Source organism: Hyperolius riggenbachi, chromosome 4 (genome assembly GCF_040937935.1).
Source record: "Hyperolius riggenbachi isolate aHypRig1 chromosome 4, aHypRig1.pri, whole genome shotgun sequence".
In the NCBI taxonomy this organism is placed as follows: Eukaryota; Metazoa; Chordata; class Amphibia; order Anura; family Hyperoliidae; genus Hyperolius; species Hyperolius riggenbachi.
The window spans coordinates 429,656,163-429,677,040 of NC_090649.1; the positions used below are offsets into that span (position 1 = coordinate 429,656,163).

At 43.9% G+C, this 20,878-nt stretch overlaps 1 protein-coding gene across 2 annotated transcripts in view; it reads right to left on the reverse strand.

Moving 5' to 3' along the window:
- Positions 1-20,878, reverse strand: part of LOC137504281 (serine palmitoyltransferase 3-like) — a 119,370-nt gene that overhangs the window by 29,872 nt on the left and 68,620 nt on the right. For both annotated transcript variants that reach the window (XM_068232479.1, XM_068232478.1), the window contains exons 2-4: positions 17,696-17,884; positions 13,835-13,989; positions 7,255-7,403 (exon numbers count right to left, since the gene is read on the reverse strand). In XM_068232479.1, coding sequence (XP_068088580.1) covers positions 7,255-7,403; positions 13,835-13,989; positions 17,696-17,884 — 493 coding nt within the window. The remainder of the gene's footprint in view (positions 1-7,254; positions 7,404-13,834; positions 13,990-17,695; positions 17,885-20,878) is intronic.

A 20,878-nucleotide genomic window follows, 5' to 3' on the forward strand; every position in this document is an offset into this window, starting at 1 on the left:
ATTTCCTTTTAAACAATACCAGTTGTGTGGCCACCCTGGTGGTCTATTTTGGATGCAGTAGTGTCTGAATCACACCAGAAACAAGCATGCAGCTAATCTTGCCATATCTGACAAAGTCAGAAACACCTGATCTGCTGCATGCTTGCTCAGGGTGTATGGTTAAAAGGATTAGAGGCAGAGAATCAGCAGGTTAGCCAGGCAACTGGTATTGCTTAACCTGTTGCCGACTGCTCCACGCCAATTGGAGTGAACGGCCGTCTATAGGGCTAGCAGGAGATTGCACGCACGCTGCAAGCGCATCTCCTGCTTGGGGGGCGGAGCTCCGCCCCGCCTTCAGTCTCCGCCGCTCGGGAGACTGTTAGAGGGCGAAACCGCCGTCTAATTACTTTGTACAGCTTTGCGATCTGCAGCTGCGCTGTACTGGGGACAGCCGTGTGACACGGCTGTCCCCCTGGCAGGCTAAACAGTGATCGGCTGTCATAGGCTGAAGCCTATGACAGCTGATCACGCTGATTGGCTGGCGGGGGTAAGGAGGGAGAGAGGGATATAGAATAAATAAAAACATAGTACATTTTATTGAAAATTTTATAAAATAAATATTTACCAAAAAAAATAAAAACACCTGGGGGAAGATCAGACCCCACCAACAGAGAGCTCTTTTGGTGGGGAGAAAAGGGGGGGGGGGGATCACTCATTTGCTGAGTTGTTCGGCCCTGCAGCTTGGCCTTAAAGCTGCAGTGACCATTTAAGCAATAAATGTCCTGGTCCTGGGGGGGGGGGGGGGGGGGGGGGGTTTAACACCGCAGTCCTCTAGTGGTTAAAAGGAAATAAATATGGCAGTCTCCATATCCCTCTCGTTTCAGGTTCCCTATAAAGTTGACTAGAGGGGCATCCCTGCTTTCTTCAGCAGAATTAATAAAGCGGATCCGAGATGAAAAACTAACTATAAGGCCCGGTTCACATTAGCGGTCGCCGTCCGGAATCGCCGTGCCGGAGCCGGACCGCATGCAGAACGGACGGAACGGACGCACGGCATAGCAATGAAAGCCTATGCGTCCGTTCACATGCGTCCGTTTCGTCCGGACCGGATCCGGACCGGATCCGGACTCCGGCATAAGACCCAACATGCGCTATTTTTTGGTCCGGCTCCTCCGGCAGCCGTATCCGGAGCGGAGCCGGACTGCACCATCCGGCCAATATAAACCAATGAGAACCGGAGAGCGCATAACACACTGGCTAAAAATCCGGATGTTCTACCCCACTTCCTATGCGTATTGTAGCGGCGATTTTGGATGGGGACACATGGGCAAGCATTTTGGAGTGGAGCAGCAGTGACTTTAAACGTGCTGGAGATGTTGGCAGTATGTCGGAGGTGGAGGTGAGTGCTAAACAGCGGAGGGCCTGATTCCACAGGTCCACCTTCTGCTGACCTCCCAGACCCCAGCATTTTTATTCTATTTCTACTATCTTTTGCCAAACGGATCCGGATCGCATCCTGATGAACACCTGATGCAACCTGACCGGATCCGGATCGGATCCGGATCAGAACCGTACGGTTCCGATCCGGATCCGGTCCGGATCCGGTCAGGTCATCCGGTCCGTTTGGCAGAGAACCGCAAGTGTGAACCGGCCCACAAGTAACTTGTCTATATATCTTATCTAAAGTTTAGATAGTTTACACAGCAAATCTAGCTGCAAACAGCTTTAATCTGTCTGCTGTGACATAGTGTGCAGCGACTATCACTGTGGATTCCTCTTCTAGTAGAATGTAGAGTTTTCTCTCATCCTCTAATGAGTGAAAGTCTGGAAATAGTTCCATTAATTTCTTAAATAATGTTTCCTTGGTTGCTCAGGATACTGTGGCTTACTGCAAGATTTTTGTATGGTGATCAAGCCTAGGAAACATATTTTTGCAATACAGAAACATAACAAAAAAGTTGTCTGTATCTGGTTCACCTATTATATTATTCTACAGAGTAGCCTTGCAAGAGCAAGCCTCTCTTCTCTACACTGTCTGGTCATAGTTGTATGTGTTTGTGCACTAGCTATTGTGTTTGCATCAGTGATGATACTATATAAATAATAATAATTATAAGTGTCCCTGCATCATCCTGTCCCTGTGTCCATGCGTTTGTGCTACCGCGCATGTGCCGCATGGACAGCCGTTGGGACAGGAGGCCGGGGCCAGGGAGCCGGGGGTGCACACGCATGCGCACTGACATGCGGCAGTGGTGTGGCAGAGACCTAGACCTTGTTTTTAAACGGTCTTAGGTCAACTAGTAATAATAATAATAATCCTGTATAATAATTTGGCTGTCCCATGTCCCTGTGTCAGTGCTTTTGCGCTAATGCGCATGTGCCGCACTGACAGCTGTTGAGACAGGACGCGAGGATGGGCCCGGGGGCCGGGCGGGCATGTGTGCGCACGCTGACATGCGGCAGTTGCGGCGGTGACACACCTAGAGCCCATTTTTAAACAGGCTTAGGTCGACTAGTAATAATAATAATACTTCGTAAATTACTTTTTTTGTACGGTTTCCCCTTCTCTATTTTTAATTAAAATGTATTATACTTGTGCCAGTCAGGTTATTGTGTTATCGATTTCCATGTGTTTATTCTCGAAAATCTCATAAAAAAGGGACAGCGTGATAAAGTAAATATTTTTCTCTGTGGTATGAAATGCCATTTATGAATATATGAATGTGCCTTGGGTTTAATAATAACGCAGAGAACAATCAATGTCAGCCCAGCAAGTGATCCTCCCCAGGTTTCTTTTTTATTGTAATTAATGAAGTCAATCTTGTTACAGTCATATTTAGATTCTTTTATTTGACGTTCACAAGTAAAGGGGCACTATGAAAAAAATGTATCATTTGAAAGCAAGCCAGAAGCGAAAATAAACGTAGGAGATAATGAATTGAATGTGTCGTACAGCTAAGAAATAGAACATTGGTAGCAAAGAAAAGAGTCTCATATTGTTTTCCAGTACAGGAAAAGTTAAAAAACTTTAATTGCTATCTATGCAAAAGAACTTCTCTGAGCTATTCGACCCACTGGGTCGAATACAGTCCTGTTTTCTGAAGCACTTAAACAGCCAAGAAACTGTGAGAGACAACTTGAGATCAGGTTTTACTGTAGGAAAGTCCAAAGGGTCATTATTTTGTTTTATAGTTCAAAGGGCAGAATGTGCTTTTGAAACTGTAACGGTCACAGAATGATGCAATGTTATTTAAAAAAGCTATATAACTGAAAATAAAAATATGAGAATTTTTTCTTTGCTAGTAATGTTCTATTCCTAATTCCAAATTTAATTGGACTATAAGTGAGTTTTCTAAATTAAAACACTACATTGACACTAATAATAGGGTTATAAAAGGTCAAGCGCTTCTAAAACAATATTTCAAAGCAAAATTCATATAGGAAAGCGGAGTCCATTCATTATCAGCTTGGGCCATTTTGGTGAGGGGTGAAGTCGAAAAATATCTCAACCTGCTCTTGCACAAACTGTGGGCCCGTGCTGATTACTATTCCACCTCCGGACTTTAGCAACTTGGGTGGACATGTAATTCAGGCACAGGCTAATGCTGGTGACCAAATTACCCTTTTCTTACTAATTTGTGCGGCACCAGTGAAGTGCCCAATAACTGCCTCGGCTGATAATCCGGTGTGTGTATGCAGCAACCCCTGCCCAAACTTGGCTTAGCGATGACTGACACTTGTTCTCGCAGCTCAGGCTGCCAGCTACGTGCCGTCATGTCTGCACTGTTCCGTCAACCCTCTGCCCCACATTACAACAGAGCACATCACCAACTTGTAGACTGATTACGCGTCTGCACAGCCTCAGCCTAGAGATGTTGATCAAAGGGATCAGGTCCCGGTCCCCTTCATGTGGCATACAGACCATAAGGTGCAGATAATGGTAAATAGTCCTAGACATTGATAATGAGGTATTGGGTTAAGCACTGATAGTAAGTGTTAAGGTGGCCATACAATCGTTAGATTAGCAGCAGATAGATCATCAGTAGATTTTCTGTTCTATCTGATGTGTTTAGGAACATTTTTTACTAGGAACAGATTTCCAATAGATTTCAGTAAGAAATCTATTGAAAATCGATCTGATGGCATTTTGTTGCCATCAGATTTCCATTAGGTCCAATGCAAAATGATAAGCCATCTCAAGAGATAAGCCTAATTTTTCCAACATGTCAGATCGATTGAAATCGATCGAAATCGTTCAAAATCGGGCGCAAATCAATCGATTGGTCAATCAATTTGCGATAGATCGGCCGAAAATCGGCTGAGTGTATGGGCCCCTTAAAGCTGTGTTCCCACTTAAGTGGAAGAGGATATTTTTGTCCATTTTAGCACATTGCAAAACTGGCAGTGAACACATCGTATTTTATAAATACGATCCATTTACATTTGTCTGTCTGCAGTGCATCGTTGCGGTAAATTGACCGCACTTCTGTGCTGTCCACAATTTTACAGGGTAGGTGGGTACATTTCCCATAAAGCCTATGGTTGAAACGCACCTGCCCTGGGCTCCAGCCAACCCCAATGGACCATCAGAGAAGACACTACACTGTCTGCTCCCACTGGCCATATGTGGTCCGGCTGCAAGTGGGATCCCAGACTTAGTGTTAGGGGATTGGGTAGGAGAAAAATATCAGCAAAAAATTGAATATAATGGTTAGGTGCAGGTAGTGAAAGTTAAGGTTAGTTGGCAATACGGAAGCTTAGGGCAGAAGCATAATTACTGGGAAGCAATTTTGTGTGGTTGCAGGGGGGGGGGCAGGGCTGTAGGTGAGCCCCAATTACTCACCCCCCTTCTCTTCCCCCAACTCTAGAGCAAGTGCTCTTTTGGACACAGTTTTTTTGTGGGTTAGGAATCATTGGAGTCCCCTTCTATGAAAGCCACACTTTTATGGGAGGGGATCATGGTGGCCACACTTGTATGATAAACCCCCAGGCTGTGTGGTTAGGCACAAAGGTTCATTCCCTCTGAATGAACATAGTGGTGCCCGTTGGGGTTTTAGTGAAGGTCCCATTGATCAGTAGTTATGCCCCTAGGGTAAGAGTAGCCAACAATAATGGTTCTTTGTTAAAAAAATGAGGATGTAAGGTCCGCCACTTCAAGTCAGCGGCGGAATGCCGAGACTCGGGCTGCAGCTCTGACTTCCGGGTCTTGGCAAGCCGCTGATGTCACTGGAGCGCAGGAGACCTCTCAGCACTCATTGGATAGGTGGAGGACGCGTTTTCAATACGCGCTCCACAGATGTAAACAGTAACTCTCACGTTGCATGCTAATCAGCTGACACGCTGGATCACTATTGGTTGTTTTCAATTCTGCTTATTTTTGATTGGTTAGTTCTTGTATTTAAACTTGGTGAGTGCCCCCAGTCATCACCCGTGATAGCATTAGCTTTGGCTTGTTGCTGGGTTGCGCTCCCCGCTATTGGATTCCTGTTACAGACTATTTGCCTTATACCTTGACCACGTTTAACCTCTGCTTGATTCCTGTTGCTGACGACTGCCTTATATCCTGACCACGTTTATCTCTGCTGGATTTCCTGTTGCCAACCTTGCTTTTGTACCTGGACTATGCTTTGCCATGCTGCCTGGATTGATCCTAAGCTTAGGACTAGGATTTGCATGAACTCTGCCAGGACCAACCTCTGCTTGCTTTGTCTATGTTATCTCTAGCAAGTATCTATCGAGACTACCTTGCTACTCATCAAGAACTCCTGACACTGCTGTCGTCTGATTCACTCGTCTGGATAGTCTCATTCACTAGGCCTCAGGTGACTATCTTATAGTTGCTTGTATACACTGTGTCCATTTGCATTGCCAGAGTTATCAGGTTCTGTTTGGTGGATTACTATGTGTCAGTCTGTATGCTATATCTAACAAGAAAAAGATGTGCAATCTTGCGATAATCACACCAGGCGTGAAAGGGTATATAATGCAGCCACTAGCAGCTCCTTAGTCCTGAAGGAAAAAACTGTGGTAGTGGAAAAAGAAACAAAAAGAAGCGCTCCGTAGTGCATTAAAGTTATTTATTCCTCAAACACGCAAAGTATTAAAAAACACTTACTAGAAGACAATAATAAATAGGCATATCATGGGCTGAAAACCCAGTAAGACAACCGTGGGTGGCAACCTGTTCCTCCTCTGTGGCCTGCAGTGGATGGATGTCCCAACTGGTGGTGGACAGTGGGTGCCTTTCCTCTGGTGCCCGTGTGCAGTGACTTCACGACGCGTTTCGGCATATCCATCCACGCCTTTGTCAAGTGAGTCACTGCTGTGCACACAACGATTTATATCTCTCTCTCTATGGGGGCTAAACCCGGAAATGAATGGATGACCCTGTAACCATGGGAACCGGAACAAACACTTCCGGTGTCACAATAAACATAAAAAGTATAGAAGGTCTATAAAATTATACTTACAAATGGATCTAAGTCTCTGCAGCCTGACGGCCCCCCTGTCGCGAATTCACTAGAACTTAGCCTGTGCCGCCAACCTTGCTCTTGTACCTGGACTGCGCTTTGCCTTGCTGCCTGGATTGACCCTCTGCTTGGGACTAGGATTTGCATGAACTCTGCCTGGACCGACCTCTGCTTGCTTTGTCTACGTTATCTCTAGGAAGTTTCTATCGAGACTACCTTGCTACTCACCAAGAACTCCTGACACTGCTGTCGTCTGATTCACTCGTCTGGATAGTCTCATTCACTAGGCCTCAGGTGACTATCTTATAGTTGCTTGTATACACTGTGTCCATTTGCATTGTCAGAGTTATCAGGTTCTGTTTGGTGGATTACTATCTGTCAGTCTATATGCTACATCTACCTGCAGGGTGTATTGTAGTATTGTGTTAGGTAGGAGTTTGCGCAGGTGTTACGGGCTGGGCTATAGGTCAGTCACATGGGCATAAAGCCTGAACTATAGTCATTGACCAGACAAGCCTGACAAAGGACTAAAGTTTGGTAAATGATAGGGAGGGTTACATTTAGGCAATGAAAAGGTTTGGGTGCTGAAAAGGAGGGTTATGGTTGGGCAAAAACAAGAAGTAGAAAGGTTAGCTGAAAATGAATGTCCTTTGTATAGTCATGCCATCATCGCAAGTTTTACAGGAATGGCCACAATGAAATCTTTCAGTTATTTATCCAGCTTCATTAATATCTTTCCAGACAGTACAGCTAGGGTTTTAGCAGCTTCACATCACACCACCAGAGTCCTCCTTCTCCTCCTCACCTACTTCCATTCTGGTGCTACACACTCCCGCTCCGTATGTCCGCAACACCTCCTCTACTGACGCCAGCGACTCTTCATCATTCTCTGCAAACCCAAGGTAATTGTATGAGCCCATGTTTATCACATCTTTGATTGCCTTACCAGTGTACCTAAAGTGAAACAAAAATATTAGCACTAAATATTAAACTAAACAGCAACTTTGTATAATATTTAAAGTGTAAATCAAAAATTAATTCTTTATTTTTATCTGGTAAACAAGTAATAAGGATGCTAACCAGGCAATCCAAAAGTTAAAATCACTATTACTTTTCTTGTTGATAAATGATGATTTCCCAGTTTACCTGAATCTTATTTGGTACACACAAAATTTGGTACAAAAAAAGGAAGTTGCAGGGCATGCTGGGTTGTCCTTTTTTTTGCTTCTCTACTTCCCCTCAGAGTTAACTAATGCAGCCTGATTGGCTGAAGCCTCTTTCCCTCCTTTTTTCCCCTCCCATACCTCTGTTCCTCCCTGATTGGCCAATATTTCTCAATTCTCATACTGAGACAATGCACTTTCTATAGTGAAGGGCAAGCAAATCAGGCAGAGGAGAGTAAGTGAGGAAATGACATCAGGATTAGCTTCAAAATAGCCCCAGTTAAAATGGGAAATGCTAAGAAGGATTTTCTCTTTTTTTTACTGTAGAAAAATCACTACATGGACAGTGTAATACATATGTTATGTAAGTAGAGCAAGTATTTATCTACTTATATATGTGGGTTATTTTTCCCTGAGATAGTATGGCTGACACCACTCCGCTCCAACATGCATAGATAACAATTAAGTAGAAAAAGTTCCAGAAGAGGCCAGCACCCAATGGGCTGATACACTTTACCTGGGACCCTGAAGACACTTTGGTGCTCACAGCATAAGGTTGCATGTAGTAGTAGGAATAAAAAACAGCGCTGGGCACTCAAGGCTGTATGCTTAAGGTTTATTTCCACAGGTAGCGTCAGACATTACAGGCATACATGGGGAAAAGGAAAGGTCTAACAGCCATTTCACAGACTTCTTGCCCGCTTCCTCAGAGTCTCTGAGGAAGCGGGCAAGAAGTCTGTAAAATGGCTGTTAGATCTTTCCTTTTCCCCATGTATGCCTGTAATGTCTGATGCTACCTGTGGAAATAAACCTTAAAGGGGCACTACAGCGAAAAATTATAAAATGTAAAATATGTGCAAACTAATACAAATAAGAAGTACGCTTATTCCAGAGTAAAATGAGCCATAAATTACTTTTCTCCTATGTTGCTGTCACTTACAGTAGATTGTAGAAATCTGAAAGAAGTGACAGGTTTTGGACTAGTCCATCTCCATTCTCAGGGATATATTTATTTTCAAAAGCACTTAGTGAATGACAGTTGCTCTGTCCAACTGCCAAAAAACTGTGGTAGGGAGTAGGAAAGCTGACCCGCATCATTGTTTAAATCCTTTTAAGGGAATATCTTTATAAAGAATAAAAGCCTTGCTAAGAATCCCCTATGAAGAGATGGACTAGTCTAAAACCTGTCACTTCTGTCAGATTTCTACAACCTACTGTAAGTGACAGCAACATAGGAGAAAAGTAATTTATGGCTCATTTTACTCTGGAATAAGTGTACTTCTTACTTGTATATGTTTGCACATATTTTAAATTTTATAATTTTTCACTGCAGTGCCCCTTTAAGCATCCAGCCTTGAGTGCCCAGCGCTGTTTTTTCTTCCTACTACTGCATAGATAACAATATCAAGGCAGAATTCAGGTTCTCTAAGGTTATTTTGCCATCCTCTTTCGAGATCCTTTTCCATGTACAGCATTATCCTCTGTCCTGTGTAGCAGCCCCCTCCCCACATGTGCAGCAGCCTAATCTTCTAGTCTATAAGCAGCCCCTTCCCCCGGTAACAGTAAATTCGGGCGCCTGAGGCAAGTGGACAAATCGGGCGCCGCCATTCACTCCCATAATAAATATCGTTTAATGGGCGCCCGATAGGAAAAAAGGGCGCCGGAGAAAAATAACGTTTTATAAGCGGCGCCCGGAGACTTTTACTGTTTTATAACTGCTTCTCATGATTACACATTATTTTATGATTTATAATTTTTTAAACATTATTTTTAAACGAAAAACAGTACAATCTTTTTTAAAACATTATTTTTAAACGAAAAACAGCACAATATTTTTTTCACACATTATTAATGCTTATCACAGGGGGGTCTTAGGTTTAGGCACCACCAGGGGGGTCTTAGGTTTAGGCACCACCAGGGGGGTCTTAGGTTTAGGCACCAACAGGGGGGGTCTTAGGTTTAGGCACCACCAGGGGAGTCTTAGGGTTAGGCACCATCAGGGGAGTCTTAGGGTTAGGCACCATCAGGGGAGTCTTAGGGTTAGGCACCATCAGGGGAGTCTTAGGTTTAGGCACCACCAGGGGGGTCTTAGGTTTAGGCACCACCAGGGGGGTCTTAGGTTTAGGCACCATCAGGGGAGTCTTAGGTTTAGGCACCACCACTGGGGTCTTAGGTTTAGGCACCAACACGGGGGTCTAGGGGTTAGGGGTAGGTACAGGGAGGGTTACTTACTATTTTTTTTTAAACGTTATTATACATTTCACTTTTTAAACGGAAGATTAACGTTTTCACAATTGCCAATTTCATGCACATTATTTAATTATTTATAACTTTATAAAACATTATTTTTAAACGAAATATAGTACATTATATTTTTAAACGTTATCCATGTTTATCGTTTAAAACCCCGCGCCCTTTTTTCCCAGCGCCCCTTTTTAACGTACGCCCTTCCCCCACCCATATGTTTAACAGCCAAGCCCCTAAGTGCAGCAGCTTCCTACATGCACCAGCCCCGCCTCTCATTCTATCCACAGACCGTTTTTTCTAAGTCTGTCGTCCATGTGCTGCAGCTCTTTCTGCCACATATAGCAGCCAGTCTCTTCCATTACGAAACTCTCATTTGCAGCCTGATATTCCATATGCAGTGTTTTCCCTTCTTTCATGTCCAAGAGGAGCTTTGGGCAGCAGCTATTCTAGATGTGGCTTTTGTGGACTTTGCAGAAATCTGGCATTGGGAACCACTCAATTTTAGCCCTGTATACACAGGGCCGGCGCTACCATAGAGGCAAAGGAGGCAGCTGCCCCAGGGCCCCAGAGCTTGTAGGGGCCCCCAGTGGCTACAAGAGGAAAACTATTTTTCAAATCAACCTTATAGTTTTTGAGAAAATCGATTTTAAAGTTTCAAAGGAAAAAAAATACACATTTAAAAACCAGCCGACTTTAATGGTTAATAGCAAATCCACCTTAAATTCTAGAAACCCTACATTTGCAGGATATGTTAAGGAGATCATTGGGAATAAGTGGAAACAAATATTTTTCAAAAAGACCTTATAGTTTTTGAGAAAATCGATTTTAAAGTGTCGAAGGAAAAAAGTATACTTTTAAATGCGGTAAATGTCACTTTTTAGTACCTAACGGTAGTGTAATTTTGCATGTATCAAAAGAAAGTAATACATTTCCTGACGGGGTTTCCAGGGGGTCTATACGCAGCCGCAGCGCTTTGGCCAGGGATCGCTATACAGCCGCAATATGGCTGTATGAAGATCCCTGGCATTTTTTTTCCTATTTTCCCAATTTTTTTTTATGTTTAGAGTGTGGGAATTTTTTTTTTTAATTATGTGGAGTCCCCCCTCCTGAAACTTTTTAACCCATTGTCCCCCATGCAGGCTGGGGTAGCCAGAATGTGGAGCTCCGACCGATTGGGGCTTCAAACCCTGACTATACCAGCTGCAAAAAAGGTCCCTTAATGCCAATTTTTGCTCCGGGGTATCTGTTGGGGGGGGCCCCCAGGTTTATTTTGCCCTGGGGCCCCATTGTTGCTTAAACCGGCCCTGTGTATACATCACAGTGATTTAGTGCACAAACCAATCAACAAATGGGAAAGTTTATGAATAATCACTGTACAGAGACACACTGCTTGTCTCTTTGCCCAAAAGCCTTTTCTGCTGTTTAGGGAGAATAGGGGAGAAGATGAGCAGGACTCCGAATCACCCAACTGTGAGAGATAGAGCTGCACTTATCCAGGCAAGTGCTCTGAGGCACTCACCAAAGTTTCTATAAGATGCTGATTTGTTGAATCTAGGAAGGGGCCTTTGCAAGACATTAGGAGAGCAGCCTACTGCTATCCTGTAAAAAACAGTTTTCTCTTTTCATACACTGCAGAGCTGCTGTGCTTAGGGAAGGGGTGGGGCTAGTTAAGGTCACTGTTGGGTGAGGCCCCTTTCAAACTTACCACATCGATCTGCATTGTTGTCTGCTTCCCCCACTGCTTGCCCATCACAATGGCCATTAGTCTCAATGAAACTGTTCACATTATCCACGGTGCAATGCAATGTGGTGAAAGTAGCTAAAACCAAGCTAGACCGCCAAAAACTGTGCAGTGCGCTGCTGCATGATCTGTGCCTATGTTGTTTACAGTATTGCTCAATATCCTCCTCAATGTATTACATAGAATGGGGATATGAACCCCTCTCACTCACTGTAAACTAATTACATTTCACATCACCACACCAAAACCCAACATGTTTCAACCCCGAAAATAGGGGCTCCGTCAGGGGAAAAGTGCTCAGTGCAAGAGTGCCATGAGCAAAATACACAAGAAATGCCGGTATTACAAAAGCATCACATAGCGAATAGCCTGTTGGCTCTATCATCAGCAAGCTGGTGGTAGAGTGCTAGAACACATTTAGCAGTCTCCATATTGAAAATAAGAAAAAGTAGTGTGGCACTTCCCCTTTAAATGTGATGTTGCCGAAGTGGGAAAGGTGTTGATGTGGCACAAACTTGCAACGCACACTGCAACTCGTGTAGTCCCTCCTTAATGCTGCCTGACGTGTGCTCCGCTTGTATAACCCACGGAAAAAAGATCACAACAATGTTTCAAGCAAAAGAAAAAAGAGCGTGCACCTTCCGTCAGTGGCTCCAATACATTTATTGATCCATGTGCAGCAGCGTAAAAAGATGAGTGATGGAGGTTACATTTACAACATCATGTAAGCAAGAATACCTCGTATGCTGTGATGCCGGTTGCAGGTGCAGGAGGTGGGAGTGGGGATGACGGTGGACCTGGCGACGGCCGTTTCGCGTCCTAACGGACGCTTGGTCACGCTGCGTTCCACTAAGGAGGCGGAAGTGACGATCGCGGGATAAAGGCGGAAAACTCCGCCTACTCCGCCACGTCACGTCGTCTCCTGTGATAGGAGCTCGTTCGATCAGGGGGCGCGTCCCCCGTCCATCCTACGGAGGCCGAGGAGGCTCAAAATGGATACCAATAGGTCACTCATTGCGTTCCAGGATACTGGAACGCATGACACATCTGGTATGCGACTCTGTGGACGCAACTTACTTCAATCCGGTAGTACTGTCCATACCAACAGAGTGCACATAAATAAATCTACCAGCTGGGTGTGCCATTATTCAAAACATGAGGTATCGATGTACACTGGACCTAAACGGCCTCCTATAAGCATGAAAAAGTTTACATGCAAAGCCAAATCACGGCAATAGGGGGACACACCACCTGAACGACGGGCTATTGTGACCAGTGTGGTGCATGTGGAGCCTCCTCGGCCTCCGTAGGACGGACGGGGGACGCGCCCCCTGATCGAACGAGCTCCTATCACAGGAGACGACGTGACGTGGCGGAGTAGGCGGAGTTTTCCGCCTTTATCCCGCGATCGTCACTTCCGCCTCCTTAGTGGAACGCAGCGTGACCAAGCGTCCGTTAGGACGCGAAACGGCCGTCGCCAGGTCCACCGTCATCCCCACTCCCACCTCCTGCACCTGCAACCGGCATCACAGCATACGAGGTATTCTTGCTTACATGATGTTGTAAATGTAACCTCCATCACTCATCTTTTTACGCTGCTGCACATGGATCAATAAATGTATTGGAGCCACTGACGGAAGGTGCACGCTCTTTTTTCTTTTGCTTGACATATTTAGCAGTCTACCTGCATAGTCTGATGGAGGTCTGCTATTAGACTTTTAGCAGTCTACCTGCATAGTCAGATGGTAGTCTGCTATGACACATTTGGAAGTCTACCCGAATAGACGGATGGTGGTCTGTAGGACTCATTGAGCAGTCTACTTAAACTGTCTGCTATAACACATTTAGCAGTCTACCTGCACAGTCAGGTGGTAGTTTGCTTGGAGACATTTAGCAGTCTACTTACATAGTTGAATGGTAGTTTGCGTAGACACATTTCTCAGTCTACCTGCATAGGTGGATGGTAGTTTGCTAGGACACATTTCTCAGTCTACCTGCATTGGTGGATGGTAGTTTGCAGAGACACATTTATCAGTCTACCTGCATAGTTGGATGGTAGTTTGCTTGGACACGTTTATCTGTCTACCTGCATAGTTGGATGGTAGTTTGCATGGACACATTTAGCAGTCTACCTGCATCATCAGATGGTAGTTTGCTAGGACAATACAATTACATTTATTAGTTTGAAGTCTCTAAACCCAGAATAAATTAAGAGCAATGGTAAAAGGGCAGACCTGTATGTCCAATTGTAGTCATCCGTCACTCTTTCCATGAGGTCAAATGTAGCTCCTGGCACACTGCAGATGGGTCGGTTGAAGGCATCCCGGAGTCTCATATAAATGTTTCTGGTGTAAAAATTTTCAAAGTCTTGGTAGAGCGGCACAAAATCCTTCATTACGAGAAAGCAATGGGAAATCGTTTAACATATTTTCCCTTTCCATCATATTCCTAAGACAGTTATTTTAAACATAGGATGAAAAAGTTTCCCTAAGAGAACACTTATGAGAAAAGTTGAATTGAAAAAAAGCCCCTCATTTCCTGCTCTGCCACCCAATAGCTTCAGAAGCAGAGTGTTCAAGTGTTTCATTTGGGACTTAAATTGACTAAGCTGAGGTACTGCATATCACAGCCCTTTGGCTTAGTGCTGTACAATTGGCAAAGCAGTGGGTGAATGACAGCAGAAGCTTGGAATTGCAAAGTATTGCACTTTTGGAGTCTTTTTTGGCTGCACGACGTCATTCATGGGCAGGACCACAAATCATGGACGGAGTGCATCCGCTTTGCAGATGCGCTTACCATGCCCGTTTAGCATCCGTTCAAGTGGGAATCAAGTCTTACTCAGCTTTTTACTCTATCAGCCAAGTGCATTAAGTACAGAAAAATTTCTTTCCAAAAGGGACAAAGACAACAAGAGGAAATATTGGCTTCAACTTGCATACTGTATCTCCAAAGCATTTATCTGGAAAAATACAGTAAATAGGTCTGTCATGCAGTTTTCACAAAGGTTGAAATCTAGTGATGTATTTTTTTCATCCTATGCTCCATACACAGGGTGGGCCATTTATATAGATAAAAAAAGGTAGAAAAGGGAGGAGCGCTCCGTAGTGTATTACACTTTTTAATTGAATACCGCGCAAGGGTTAAAAACACTTACAGAGTTATAGAAAAACATCAAGCATATCGAGGGTGAATACCCCACAAAGAAACCTTGGATGGCAACCTGTTCCTCCTCTGTGGCCAGCAGCGGGGGTGGTCCTAGATGATCATGGACGGTGGAAGCCTCTCCTCAGGTTATGAATGCAGTAACTTCGCAACGCGTTTCGGCGTCTCCACGCCTTTATCAAGCTCCACCGTCCATGATCATCTAGGACCACCCCCGCTGCTGGCCACAGAGGAGGAACAGGTTGCCATCCAAGGTTTCTTTGTGGGGTATTCACCCTCGATATGCTTGATGTTTTTCTATAACTCTGTAAGTGTTTTTAACCCTTGCGCGGTATTCAATTAAAAAGTGTAATACACTACGGAGCGCTCCTCCCTTTTCTACCTTTTTTGTGCTACAGTTATACCCTTCAGCCGGGGTCGAGGAGCAGCCAGTGGTTGTATCTAGGAATACCAGAAGTGGTGGTCGTTTAGCGCAAGATTGCACATCGTTTTCTCTTCTCATTTATATAGATACGCCTTAATAAAATGAGAATGGTTGGTGATATTAACTTCCTGTTTGTGGAACATTAGTATATGTGAGGGGGGAAACTTTTCAAGATGGGTGGTGACTATGGTGGCCATTTTGAAGTCAGTCATTTTGAATCCAACTTTTGTTTTTTCAATAGGAAGAGGGTCATGTGACACATCAAACTTATTGGGAATTTCACAAGAAAAAGAAATGGTGTGCTTGGTTTTAACGTAACTTTATTCTTTCATGAGTTATTTACAAGTTTCTCTTTGTTTACAGCCATTGACATGTCGCCAAGATTAACACGTGAGGAACGGATAGAAATTGTGTTGATGTCTGGTGAACGCAGTAACCGGGTCATTGCAGCAGATTTCAATGCAAGACACCCTACGAGACCACCAATCTCCCATGCTACAGTTAGCAAACTGCTTGCTAAGCTTCGTAAAACTGGTTCAGTGTTGGATTGCATGTAATCTGTCACGAATGAAGAAACATCAGTGGCTGTCCTAGCTTCATTCAGCAAGAGCCCACAGCGTAGCACTCGCCCCATGTCACTGGAGAGTGGCATTAGCCGAACATCCCTTCGGTGGATAATAGCTACTCACAAATGGCACCCTTACAAACTCCAGCTACTGCAGCATCTCAAGGAGGATGACCCAGATCGGCGCACTGAATTTGCAGAATGGGCAAGACAAAAATTGGAACAGGACCCTCAGTTTACGCAGAAGATTTTGTTCAGTGATAAGGCAAACTTTTATGTGAATGGTGAAGTTAACAAACAAAACCACCGCTATTGGTCTGACACTAACCCACATTGGATAGATCCCTCCAATACTGTTGGAACAAAAAATTGATGGTATGGTGTGGTATATGGGGTACAAAGATAGTGGGACCATTCTTCATCAATGGGAACCTCGAGGCCACTGGATATGCGACATTGCTACATGATGTTGTGTTTCCCTCTTTATGTACTGAAGCTGGCACGTTCCCTGAGTTTTTCCAGCAAGATGGTGCACCACCACATTATGGTTGTCAGGTCCAAGCATTCCTAGATGAACAGTTTCCTGGAAAGTGGATTGGTCGTTGTGGGCCAGGTGAATGGCCCCCAAGGTCTCCCGATCTGACCCCCTTAGACTTTTATCTTTGGGGTCATCTGAAGGCAATTGTCTATGCTGTGAAGATACGAGATGTGCAGCACCTGAAACTACGAATACTGGAAGCCTGCGGTGTTGCTATCAGTGTGTGAAGAGTGGGAGAAGAGGGTTGCATTGACAATCCAATACAATGGGCAGCACATTGAACACATTTTATAAGTGGTCAGAAACTTGTAAATAACTCATGAAAGAATAAAGTTACGTTAAAACCAAGCACACCATTGTTTTTCTTGTGAAATTCCCAATAAGTTTAATTTGTCACATGACCCTCTTCCTATTGCAAAAACAAAAGTTGGATTCAAAATAGCCGACTTCAAAATGGCCACCATAGTCACCACCCATCTTGAAAAGTTTCTCCACTCACATATACTAAATACCACAAACAGGAAGTTAATATCACCAACTATTCCCATTTTATTAAGGTGTATCCATATAAATGGCCCACCCTGTATATTGCTAGTTTACTGCAGGATAACTTTAAGGCCTAATCCTCAGATGATTCATGTTAGTTAAGTGTCTCACAGGCCAGAAATTAAGGCCTGGTACACACAGCAGGATCTGTGGCCAATTTTTTTAGACAGTCAAAAGCAAAAACACCAGGCATGTACGATGGCTTTTCTGACCAATCCTTTCCTTTCAGACACATTCCTGTGGGTTCCTGTTATACATAAATTATTCTGGTGCATGTGGACTGTATGATACATACTGTACATCTAGCAGCATGTCTGACAGCAGATGTACTACTACTACGTCAGGGGTGTCAAATTCAAATACAAAAGTGGCCTGACCCTGCACACTGGGACTGTGGGCCAACATCAATATCTAGTGGCCACCTCTGTCCCTTATGAAGTTCCCTGGCGTCTAGTGACCTCCCTCCTTCCCCTATATAGTTCCCTGGTGCCTAGTGGCTCCCTCTCTCCTCTATACAGTCCCCTAGTGTTTAGTGGTTCTTTCCTCCCCTGTACAGTTCCCTGGTGTCTAGTGCTTTCCCCCTCCCTCCCACATATAGCTTCCCGGGTGATCTAGGGCTTCAGGTCCAAAATAGTTTCCCATGTGGTGTAGTATGGGGCCAAATATAATGCAAAGTGGGGAAACCACTTATGGGCCAGATTTAGCCCATGGGCCAGAGTTTGGCATGTATGTACTAAGTGAATGATCCTTTATGGACCAGACCAGGCTGGCTGCATTCACTGCTGATCAGCAGACAGTCATTTTGATGAGCTTGTTCCTAGATTGGGAGTTCAGACTGCGGTCACTATAAATATTCTTACTTTTTGCTCTTCTCTTTCCTCCGCCATGTGACACTTCTCCAGTCGCCATGCTCTCATGAAGTCACGCAAGTAGCCAAATAAGGTGAGTATTCCATAATTCAGGTAGGTGAGCACAAGAATGTACAATGGAGCGTCCTCAAAAGTCTCTTTGAACTCTTTCTGGCGCAGGTTGCTTCTAACAGGTCCATTCTATATTAAAAGCATAACACACTATAATTATTAAGAGAACATCAAACAACTAACATCGCTTATCGTCCATCAGTAGGATTCAAAAACTGAAATGCCCACTGCGTTTTAGGATTAGCCATTTAGCATACAGGTACATTTTCAGGTTATGAGTGGAATGGAAACCAGATCACTCTGAGAAATATCATACAAACACAGGAACAACTTGCGATTTTAATTCACCTCCGTTCTTGGCTCTTCATACATCTCTGGCCTGAGGAAGTGAGCGTTAGACCCACGAAACGCATTGCTTGTGCATAATTAAACTTCATATGTGTATGAATGTGTCGTTATTGAGGTAAGCCACCTCTCCCTTTATTATTGTAGCTGTTTTTAACACAGTTTTATCTACCATTGGGCACCCCTTCCCCCTTTGTGCTGGGGGTGAACCTCCTTTGGAGGGCTGTACTCTGGTAACCAGTGGCTCTGCCACTGATAGGAAAAGTTTGACAGCTCAAACCTCACCTAAATATACATGCCGTGTACTACGGCAGGAGGGTGCTGGAGTAAGGGCAGCCAGCCCAAATGCAGTACAAATGTTCAAAAAAGTCCTCCGCACGCCTTCCATGCAGTAAAACCAGATCCTTTTTATTGAATAATCATAGAAATAGCAAAAAATCGGACAGCATGCCAGCTGACGCGTTTCCGACCCTACCGGGTCCTTAGTCGTAGCTATTATAACATGCTCCAAGCAGTCTTAAATATCCAGAGACCACACCCCCTATCCACCACACTTATACAGGTGAATTAAAATTCTTAAAGGGAAATACCCCAGGTGGAAGAAAAGTGAGCTCCAGTGTATTGCACAATTGTTTAAATACATCCATATACAAAAATACATTAAAAACATTAAAAAACAATGCTGTTAGGGCCAACTTCTATAATTATAGTCATAGCAATTCCCTACCAAAAGGGGAAGGGAGGGATGGGGGAAGGGGAAGGGTAAAAAAGGGGAAAGGAGAAGGAAAAGGTGGGGGTGGGGGGGGGGGAAGAGACATGGAAGGAACAGAAACGACAGATCAGAAGAGAGGGAGGGGGGGAAGAGAATGGCTTGTTCACTTGATACAACTTGAAAGGCACCCCACACCCCACATTACATTTCCCAACCTGATTCATCCCGCAAACATAAAGAATAGGACAAACATATAAAAACTGAGCGCATATGGTAAGCATAGAGGCAACACAACCCCTCAATATCCTAGTACCAGAGAGACCCTTCCTCTGACTTATGAGGTTCAAACAAATAGATTAACATCCCATCTATAATTAAACCCCCTGGGTTCTCTAGTACCCAAATTAAAGATCCACCTTACTTCATGTTTCAACAATTTATTTTCCAGATCCCCACCTCTACTGTCCAGATACACTCTCTCCAAACCCTGGAAAGAAAAATGGCTCAAATCGCCATTATGACAAGAGCGAAAATGTTTCGCCACGTTAGAGGGATTCAGGCAGTTCGGGTTGGCCGCACCACAGTAATGCTCCGCAAGGGTCTTGTGGTGCAGCCAACGTACTGTTTCCTGCATACATTACAATTAATAAGGTACACTACACCTCTAGTTCCGCAATTAATATATTGTTTAAGACCAAAGGTTTTCCCATTGCTAAAGGAAACAGCGGTATTACCAGTGGAGTGTACCCTACAATACCTGCACGTTCTCACCCCACACTTGTAGGATCCCTGATACCTCAACCATGTAGACCCTTGATTAGATCTCTGATCCTGATAAGGCTAGGGGAAAATGTGTCTCCCAATGTGGGCGCTCGTTTGCTAATAAACCTACACTTGCCCTCCACTATTGGTGCTATCTCTGGATCCGCATATAAGACAGGTAGATGGGTCTGGAGAATCTTAACCACAGACAAGTATTCCATACTATAAGCCATGGAAAATGTGATAATATCACCCCCTCTATCCCCCGTCGCCCGCATATTGTTGGCCAGAGGTGCAGACCTCCCCTTCACCAACACTTTGTCTTTAGATTTTTGAACATATTGTTTAGAGTACCCCCGTTGGAAAAGTCTCTCCTCCGCTTTTGCAATCTCATCAGACAAGCGATCAGAATTGGAACAATTCCTCACTATTCTCGTGATCTCCCCAGTGGGGCTACCACAAATCCATAAATTACTTCTTAGGATTTTGATTTTTCAGTACATGATGAAATGGTAGAATTTCTCTTATGTATATTGCTTTGAGCTAATTCATAGTACTGTTAAAATTAATGTGGAGACTGATTTGTGCTTTACTAACCTTTTGTCCTCAATTTATTTATTGGTAATAATTATAAGATTTTGTTTATTTAATAGCAAAATTAATGGCATCTGATCTGACTGTAGGGCCAACCGTGGGGGTTTAGGGGACATGTCCGCAGATATTTCTGATTCTGCTGACGTAGAGAACATTAGTGGTGAGGACGAGGAGGGGAGTGCAGAATATCCTTCTGAGGGGACTCAAGAGCATTTGAGCAAATTTGCTTCTGTGTTTTCAGATTCTAGTACAGCTAAGGAAGATTCAGGAGATGTTGATCTTAAACTGCTGTTCAAACAATTGGAGAGTATAATGCAGGATGACACAAGACTCTGGTGGGATTTGACTAGTCTAAATCAATATGTTAATGATGGTAGGGTTCCAAGGGGCCTACGAATTAAGAAGATTCCCACCACAGTCTTTTCTCATAAATTTCTAATTGAGTGGAATAAGATACTCACTGAATGTTCGATTAGTCGCATGAGGCTTATTATTAGTTATGAAGAACAAAAATTGTCAGACATTGAGTTGAAAATCTCAGAAATTAGATCTAGTATTCAGAAATTTGATTCTACAGAATTATATGAAGAAATAGATAAATGAGCAAAATAAAGCCTAGCTAATTTGGAGCAAACTATTATGGAAATCAAAAAAATCAAGTATCAGAGAGACCTGGAGGATTGTAACCCAGACACGGTTTATGAGTGGGG